Source organism: Chinchilla lanigera, unplaced genomic scaffold (assembly GCF_000276665.1).
Source record: "Chinchilla lanigera isolate Chin_1 unplaced genomic scaffold, ChiLan1.0 scaffold00092, whole genome shotgun sequence".
Classification (NCBI taxonomy): domain Eukaryota; kingdom Metazoa; phylum Chordata; class Mammalia; order Rodentia; family Chinchillidae; genus Chinchilla; species Chinchilla lanigera.
This window is the reverse complement of record NW_004955493.1, coordinates 7,419,748-7,428,852: the sequence shown is the minus strand read 5'-3', so window position 1 is coordinate 7,428,852 and position 9,105 is coordinate 7,419,748. Positions and strand designations below refer to the sequence as shown.

General features: G+C 54.1%; 1 protein-coding gene across 1 annotated transcript in view; it reads right to left on the bottom strand.

The window, feature by feature from the left end:
- Positions 1-9,105, bottom strand: part of Itgal (integrin, alpha L (antigen CD11A (p180), lymphocyte function-associated antigen 1; alpha polypeptide)) — a gene marked incomplete in the record, with an annotated part of 37,608 nt that overhangs the window by 6,568 nt on the left and 21,935 nt on the right. The window contains 7 exon segments of the mRNA XM_013504854.1: positions 811-897; positions 990-1,069; positions 1,510-1,620; positions 2,827-2,968; positions 3,381-3,454; positions 3,545-3,601; positions 8,079-8,168. Coding sequence (XP_013360308.1) covers positions 811-897; positions 990-1,069; positions 1,510-1,620; positions 2,827-2,968; positions 3,381-3,454; positions 3,545-3,601; positions 8,079-8,168 — 641 coding nt within the window.

The following is a 9,105-nucleotide window of genomic DNA, read 5'->3' as shown; positions in this document are numbered from 1 at the left end:
GCTCACTTTGTAGCCCAGGCTGGTCTCGAACTCGCAAGGATCCTCCCGCCTCAGCCTCCTAAGAGCTGGGATTACAGGCGTGCGCCACCACGCCCGGCTCTCATTTCGGATCAGTCTTACCCTGCTTGGCATCTATGTTCAGGCGCACTGGAGCTGTGAGCTTTCATACTGTCCCTGACCCTGTCTCACTAAGCTACCTTGAAAAAGCCCCTACTTTTCTAGCTGCCTTTTCTATAAACTAGAAAATTCAACCGTGGTCCCTGGAGGACCCTCCTGCAAGGCGTCCTGGGACCCAGGGATCCCTCGTGGGCGAGAGTCTGGTCTCGGTCTTGTGCTCTCTGAGGCCAGGATCACCGCGGAAACCTCTGTCTCCCCCAGCCCTGCGGGTGCCCGAGAAGAGGGAAAACCTAGCGCAGCTGGAAACAGTCCTGAGCCTGGCTGTGACTCTGCAGTCAGACACACCTACGTTCAGGGCCTGGCTGCCGTCCCTGCCCGCTGTATGACCTTGGGTAAGAGCCCGGCTTCTCCTTAGTGAGTCACGTGGAGACAGGCGTGGCTGCCTCAGACGCCCGCCAGGGCGCTGGCACAGTCTGACACGGGCCAGGGTCAGGGAGCTTTTGCTTCTGTTGGTAAGTGATGACCTGACTCAAGGGCCCTTAGAGTGCCCTTGGATTTTGGAGAGCTGAAAACTGGGGGGCTGTGGCTGAGATGAGCTCTAATCCCCCCAGGGAGCTCCAGAAAAGGAAGAGGGCTGGGAGCGGGCCCCCGGGGAGCAGGAAGCGGGAGGAGAGGACATGGCTCAGGACTCACTCCTCTACGAGGATGTTGACGGGGTACAGGACGGGGATGCTGGTGGCGGCCGAGTTGTCCTCCAGGAGACTTGCATTCTCGTTCTCGCTGCAGCAGGGCAAGGCAGAGGGCAGGGTTGGGGCGGGCGTGGCCAGGCTGCCTGGCCCTGGGCGCCGGAGGGGCTTCCTGGGGCCACTCACCAGCTCACGGTGGTGTCCAGCTTCACGAAGTCCCCCCAGGAGCTGTTCAGCAGCGTGTTAAACATCACCTGGATGCCCACCTAGCGGGGAAAGGGGGCCGGGAAGAAGGAGGGGACCTCAGGAGCAGCCCAAGAGCCACAACCACAGAGATTCTTTTGTTTTGTTTTGTTTTGTTTTTTTCCGGTACCGGGAATCGAACTCGTGACCTTGCGCTTGCCAGGCAGATGCTGTGCCGCTGAGCTAAATCCCCGGCCCCAGAGATTCTGTACAGTGTCCAGGGCTTGCTGCCTCTCAAACACCAGGCTAGATGTTTCATCTCCACCCAACAGACGAACTTATCACATGCATAAGATCACAAACGAATAACCCATCCCAGGTTTGTCTGGTCCAAAGTCCAGGCTCTCTGCCAGGCTGGCTGGCCAATCGTGTGCACCCCCCCCAAGAACCAAGAGCTCACTCCCCTTTCCTGGCTCACAGTGCTTGGTCCCTTGGTCCCCGAGCCCTGCCAAACAGCACTCACCGAGGTGCCTGCTTTGAAGATTGGCGAGCTCACATTGCACAGGAGGCTTTTGGTCAGGAGCTCGGGCCCTTCCGGGAGCTCCTGGCAGCTCACAGGCATCTGGGTGTGCGGCTTCGAGGGAGAAGAGAAAGTGAGGGTTTCTTGGTGGACAAGGCCCAGGGCTCCCCCCAGAGCCCATCAATCCTCAGGGCTGAAGCTGGACGTGGTGGGTGCACGCTTGTAATCCCAGCACTCGGGAGGCTGAGGCAGGAGGATTGTTGTGAGTTCGAGACCAGCCTGGGCTACAAAGTGAGCTCCACACCAGCCAGAACTGCATAGCGAGACCCTGTCTCAAAAACCAAAAACAAAACAAAACAAAACAAAACCAATCCTCAGGGCTCTCCCCTCCAGGTCTCTGTCCCTGTCATAGCACATTCTCAGAGAGCCAGGGTCAAAGGATCAGGGGCACAGCCGGGCACAGTCCTCTGCGAGCACCTGAATTCCAGCTACTCAGGAGTCTGGGCTGGGAGGATCACTTGAGCCTAGGAGTTCTAGGCCAGCCTGGACAACAGAATGAGATGGCGTCTCAAAAACACCAAAACCCCAAGCAAAACAGAGATTATCCTCAGCCGGGCACAAGAGACAGATACTGCATTGTTCCATTTATATAAGCTATCTGTGATATGTACATTCACAGAAACAGAAAGTAGATTAGAGGTTACCAGGGGTGGAAGGGGGAGTTACCACTACTTAGCAGGTTTGAAAAGATGTAAAAGTTCTAGAAATACATAGTCCTAACAGTTGTACAACCCTGTAGAGGCACTCAGTGTCAATAAACTGTATGTCGAGGCTGTTAAAATGGTATACTTTATTATTATGTATATTTTACAAGAAATATTTCTTCTTTTTGAGACGGTCTCGCTATGCAGTTCAGCCTGGCCTTGAGCTTACTCTGTAGCCCAGGCTGGTCTCAAACTTGCAGTGATCCTCCTGCCTCAGCCTTCCGTGTGCTGGGTTGTCTGTTTTCTCAGACAGGGTCTCACCATGTAGTTTGGGCTGGGGTTGAACTTACTCTATACCTCAGGGTGGCTCAAATTTATGGCAATCCTCCTGCCTCAGCCTTCTGAGTGCTGGGATTACAGGTGTGTACCACCACACCCTCCTGTCCCACACCCCCTTTCCTACGACCCTCTCACTCATCTTGGGGTTATCCACAGGCTCACTTTTTGTTTGTGGGATCAGAGGCTCACAGAAGGAAGGGGACCATGGATAGGAAGACCTAAACCTGTCCGCCTGCTGCGGGGGCCTCGCAGCAAGCAGGTGCTGTTCACGGCTCACCTTCAGCATCTCCACTTTGCGGAAGGACAGCCCCTGGGGAAAGGCCAGGCCTAGGTGGACCCAGTACGCATCTTCTCCCGAGTTGCTCAGCGTCCACTCCACAACGAGGCTGGAAGAAGGGGTCAGACGCAGGGCCCCGGGCCTGGTGTGGGGGGGATCAGAGACAGTTACGGAGGCCAAATGATTCAGGTGGGAACTTCAGAACTGAGGGATCTGGCAGGCCACACAAGTAAGCTTCAGGGGCTGCGGGTGCAGCTTGACGGCCCGGGGCTGGCCGAGCACATGTGAGGCCCTGGGTTCACTTTCCAGTGCTGCAGAAGAAGAAAAAGCTCCTGGGCTCAGGCCTTCCCTTGTGCGACCTCATCTAGCCCAGAGAGCCGGAACTGCGCGGGGACCCTGCTGTTCTCAGAGAAGGAAACGAGCCCAGAGAGGGAAGCCCAGAGGGGGAAGCCGCCTCCCAGCCGACACACAGCAGGGCGCCCAGGGCACAGGCGCTGCCGCAGCAGCCCCAGTGGAACCCGAGGGGTGGGGGTGGACGGTGAAGGCTTCCAGACCTGGCAGGGGACAAGGACAGCTTTAGGTCAGCCTCGCACTTCTTGTCCTCCCCGCAGTTCTTCTCGAAAGGGATCTGCAAGGCCGAGCAGAAAGGACTGGGAGGCTCGGGCTCCCGACCAGCAGGGCCCAGCCCCAGGCCGCCCTCTGCCCTCGGCCTTCTTACCTCCTTGGTCTCGGAGTGTGGGGAGGGTCGCAGGATGGGCCACATGTCCGGGCTGTCCTGAGCGTGGAGGAGCAAAGACAGGAGAGCTTAGCTGAGGCAGCGGTGCTCGCGAAGGGACCTGGAGGGTCTCCGGGCCTGGCGGGGATGGCGGCCCCACTCTCTGGCCGCAGCCCTGGCGAAGTGTGCAGCCCTGCTCTGGCGGCAGCTTCTGGGTGGGAGGCCGAGGCGCTGAGTGCCGCCTCCCCTCCAAGGATAGGAGGGCTGCGTGGGGACAAAGCAAAGCAGCCCCTCGACCGCAGTTTTGGCTGTATAGACTCCGGGCTCACCTGCCTGTGAGCGGCCCTGCCTCTGCGGCTCTTCTCTCACACCCCCTGCTCCCGCTAGAAAGGCACTCATCTCAGAAGCTCAAGGCAAGTTCTCCAGCGCTTCCCAAGCTTGCACTCCAGGCCAGACCCAGGCTGAGCACTGGTTATACGTCAGAGACCAGCCACTCAGACCACCTGCCCTCCGAACCGGCAGGAGAAACATCCTGGCATTTTCTACAGGTGTCAAGTGTCTGGGCAAGTGCAGAGTATCCTCAGGGCATGGAGAAAGACTCCTATCCCAGCCCTGGGGATGCAGGCAGCCTCCTGAAGCAATTGCATCCCAACTGAAATGTAAAGGCAATAGTTTAGACATAAAATGTCCCCCAAAGGGCAGCAGGCATGATGGCATAAGCTTGTAATCCCAGCACTTGGGAGGCTGAAGCAGGAGGATCTCAGCAAGTTCAGGGACAGCCTGAACTACATAGCAAGACTATCTCAGATGAAAACAAAAGCAAAAACAAAACTCTTCAAAAGAAAAAAACAAAACCCTTGCATGCTTATAGCTGGTCATGTGAACATCTAATTTGATGACAACAATAGGCAATATAACAACTATTTTGTCTAGGTTTTTTTTGTTGTTGTTTTTATTTTTTATTTTCTTTAATGGTTTGATCAATCTTGCATTCTTGCATCTGGTAATCTGAGCAACTTTGTTGACGATAATGATATGTAATATAACAACCACTGTTAATTCCTATCATTTTGTTCTGAAATCCTGTATCATTTTTATTGTTTTTGCTTTGTTTTGTTTTTGTCTGTGTTGTTGGTATTTTGCTATTGTTCTTTTTATTATTATTCTCTTTAAAATAAAAAAAAGAAAACCCTGAAAATGTCCCCCAAAAGCCCATGTGTTAAAGGGTTGGCGCCCAGCGCCAACTGTGACATGGCATAACTGTTTTTCTTTTATAGGAGTGGTACTGGGGGTTGAATCCAGGCCCCTGCACACCGTACACAAGCACTCTCCACTGAGCTACCTCCCCAGCCCAAAGATGGTGAACCTTTAAGAGGCAGGACCTAGTTGGAGGAAGTCGTCGTGTTGTACCCCTGAAGGGGGATGTGGGGGTCCACCCTTTGCTCTCTCTGCTTCTCTGAGGCGAGATCACTGTGCCGTCTGCTCCTCACCAGGATACAGGGCTTCACCACACAGGCCCAAAGCAGCAGGGCCAACTGGCCATGGACTGGGCCCCCAAGGCCACGCGTCAGAATGACCCTTCCCTCCTTGGAGGCTGAGGAGAACAGGCACCACCCCCAGCCTGCCCCACGGCACTTCCTGAGTTTTCACCTGCACATCCCTAAGAACTGCAGCCTCCTGTGTCAGGCCACCCGCCACGCACCCTCTAGACTCTCCCCTGAGGGCTGGCATCCTGGTGGCCCCTGCTGACTGCTCCTGGGGTCCCACGGTGCAGTCTTACCACCGTACTTCCCCTCCCTCTCCATCTACCCCGTCTTTTTGACTTTATAATCTCAGGTCTCTTTTCTTGAGTTTCTTTTTTTTTTTTTTTCTTTTGTCTTTTTGAGACAGGGTCTCGCTATGCAGTTCAGGCTGGCCTTGAACTCACTTTGTAGCCCAGGCTGGTCTCAAACTAGCAAGGATTCTCCTGCCTCAGCCTCCCGAGTGCTTAGATTACAGGAGTGTGCCACCACACCTGGCTTTTCCTGAGTTTCTACCCTGTATATGTCACCTGGCATTTAAGAGTGTCTATGACAGACACTACTGGTTGTCCTCAGACATCCTTCTGTGTCCCCCGTGCCTTTAAGACTCAGCCCCCACTTCTTTTGGGGGCATAAGGCCCTGTGGACAGAAGACTGCTTCTCCCAGTCTCTCTTGCAGCTGAGTGTGATCATGTGACTAAGCTCTGACCAATGAGATATAAGTGAAAGTGTTATGTAGATTTTTAGAAGGTATTTTTCTTTCTTTTCTGGAGACAGGGTCTCGCTATGTAGTGCAGGCTCACCTTAAACTCATTATGTAGCCCAAGCTGGCCTCAAACTTGTGGTGATCCTCCTGCCTCAGCCTCCCGAGTGCTGGGATCACAAGCATGCACCACCATGCCTGGTGGAAACATTCTTAAAGGGGAGATGGCTATGCATCTTTTGCCCTCCCTCTGCAAGGTGGGGACACGATGCTAAGAGCCTGAACAGGCATCCTGGAGCACAAGATGGGACGCAGAGGAAGGAGAAGCAGCAGTACCAAAGGAAGCCATGGCCGAGTCAGAGCCAGGCTGGGGCCGAGGGTGAGCAGCCACGGCCGGAAGGCCGGATCCAGCCCCAGCTGTTCAGTCAGTACCCGCGCACCGCTCGTCACGGTGGCTTTGATGCTATAAAGGGCAGCGCTGAGTAACAGAAACCACACAGTCTGCAAAGCCAGGGACATTTGCTTCACTCTCAGGTGAAGTCTGCCAACCCCAATTTAGAGACAGAATCACCGCACCAGCTTCCAGCTGCCGCTCACGGGGGGAAGGAAGAGCTTTCCAAATGTGCCTCTCTGCGGCTCACAGCTGAGTTAAAGCAACGGGCACTGTGTCCCGGCTGGGAATGGACGCGGCTGTGTCCTGGATGGTTCACGGTCTCAGACACGAGTCTGAAGTGGAGCCCAGCTCCCCTTCTCAGTAAACCTGTGTCCCCTCGCGCTCCCGGTCACAGGGTGACTCCGTCATTTATCCAGACACGGGTCAGCAGTGGGTGTCATCTTCAGCCTCGTCTCAGCTTCTTGACTCTTTTTTTTCTTTTGTCTTTTGGAGACAGGCTCTCGCTATGCAGTTCAGGCTGGCCTTGAGTTCACTTTGTAGCCCAGGCTGGTCTCGAACTTGCAATACAACAGTCTTCCTGCCTCAGCCTCCCGAGTGCTGGGATTACAGGTGTGCACCACCACATTTGGCCTATGTCCTCCTTCTGAATGCCACCTCCCCTTCTCTCTCTGGGGACTTCAGGGTCACCTGTGAGCAGACGTTCCTCATCCCCTCAAACCTCTGCTACAGATTGTATCTAACTGACCACAGCATCCCAGCAGCATGTTGGAAATGCGCACTCCTCCGGCTTCTCCCACAGTGCACTGCGAGCTCCGTGAGGGCAGGGGCCACGCTTACTGGCCTCAGTGGAGCTGTGCCCAGAAGAGGGCTTAGCAAGGCGGGGACTCGTCGGCACTGCTGAGCATCTGGTGGGCTGAGGTTTATTTCTGGTAAGTCCACGACCATGAGGTCCCAGGAGATAAGCCCCGGTGGCGGGGTCCACTCACTGTGTGCTGCCCAAAGCCACAGAGCGTGCTTAGCAGTTGCCATGCAAGAACAAGAGGCCGCCAGCTCTGGAAAGCACCTCACGGCGTGGAGGCTCATTCTGTGGGTGGGAAGTAGTCCCCACAATCCACACGTTCAGGTTTTCAGGCCCGGGTTCTTCCTCTCAGACGGGGCCCTCTGACCTGCTTAGCCACCAGCTGAGTGTCAGGGATTTCAGACAAGGATGTCAGGTGTCTAGCATGCGGCGGGAAGCTAGAGTACATACTATTTTTGCTCTTTCACAGCACCCTAACTTGGTTTCGAGGGAACTACTTGCCGCCAATCAGACACATAGGTGAGAAGGCAAATCAAGAAGCCCTGTCCTTCTAGCAGCAGGGAACAAAAGCGGGCCAAAGCCAGGCCTTCCAGAATTCTCTCCCTGGAGTGCGCGTGCGGAGCAGCGTTAGGACCCGATGTGGTCCAGAGCTAACGCCCAGCAGGGGCCGGGCACGAGTTCACTGAAGGGGTCCTGGAGAATTCAACTGTTACCACTGCCTCTAAGAGCCTCAGAGTCTCCACCCGGGCTTCCGTTCTTCCCAAAGTTGTTTTTCCAAATTTCTTTTCAGGGCAAACTCTCGTTGCATCCTTTTCCTGCTTAAGTCAGCCATGTTTATTCTGTATGGCTTACAATCACCCAAAGACTACTATGAAATCCTTACTATCATCCTATGACTCCTAGCAGTCACTTCTTGCTAGATGAGATTTCTTTCTTTTTTTGGTCTGGCCTTGAGCTCACTTTGTAGTGCAGGCTGGTCTCAAACTTGCAAGGACCCTCCTGCCTCAGCCTCCTGAGTGCTGGGAGCAGGGATTACAGGTGTGCAGCACCACGCCCGGGGAGATGAGATTTCTGTTTTCCCCTATTGCCCATCACCTCCAAGCCAGTGCATCTCTCCTTACCGTGTCTTTGTGCCACGTGGTCTCTTCTTTCTCCCCAAGCGAGAAGTTCAGGGAAATGTTGATGGGCGAGATGAGGTCTTGAATGCAGACCTGGGGGGAGGGGAACACAGCACAGGCCCTGAGTCTGAGCTGCGGTGCAGTTCCCCCCAAGTGCCTGCCTTGTCAGCATTTCCCCAACAACGAGATTCTAGAGAGTAGTTGTTTATGGCCTTTCCAATTGTGAACAGTTTGTCACCACGAATCAGTAGTGAAAACACACTTATCACACATCCGGGGTTTATAATGTGCCCCAGGTGCTTCTCAGCACAAGCGTCTGTTCCTTAGCCTCAATTCCATGGCGAACACCGCTCATCAGTCACAGCACTGCTTCTCACGGAGCCTAATGGGAGAGACTGAATCTTTGTCAAGTGGCCCCAGGCCGCCATTGCCAAAGTTTACACAAGAACATTCTAGAATCACTCAATTTCTAGAACATGAGTTCCTTGAGAACAGGAATGGGTTTCTGTCTCATTACCGGGGTCTGACACTGGCACTTCTACGCACTCAAACCGCACTTGACCTGCAGTTTCCACTCATTTTAAGAAGTAAGCAATTGGGGCTGGGGATTTAGCTCAGTGGCAAAAGCGCCTGCCTGGCAAGCGCAAGGTCGTGAGTTCGGTTCCCGGTACCGGAGAAAAACCAAAAACAAAAAAAAAAAAAAAAAAAAGAAGTAAGCAATCATTCCCACATTCAAAGGGAGAAAACTGAGCCCTGAAAGGATGATCAATTGACCAAAGGTCTAGAACTGGGACTGACAGACAGCTGAAATTTGGAACCACATCTGTCCTAATCCAAACCCCAAGGACTTTCTTCTGTTCCACTGCCGTTCTCTCTGGCAAATTTATGCTTGAACTTCCCAACCCTCTCGAGGCAGGTGTGTGAGGAGGTAGGGACACTGCACGCAGCTGGGAAGGATGTGATACTGCGATGTGATAATCGCTGAATCTGGCTGAGGGTTACCTGGAGCATCATTAATCTATCTGTTTCT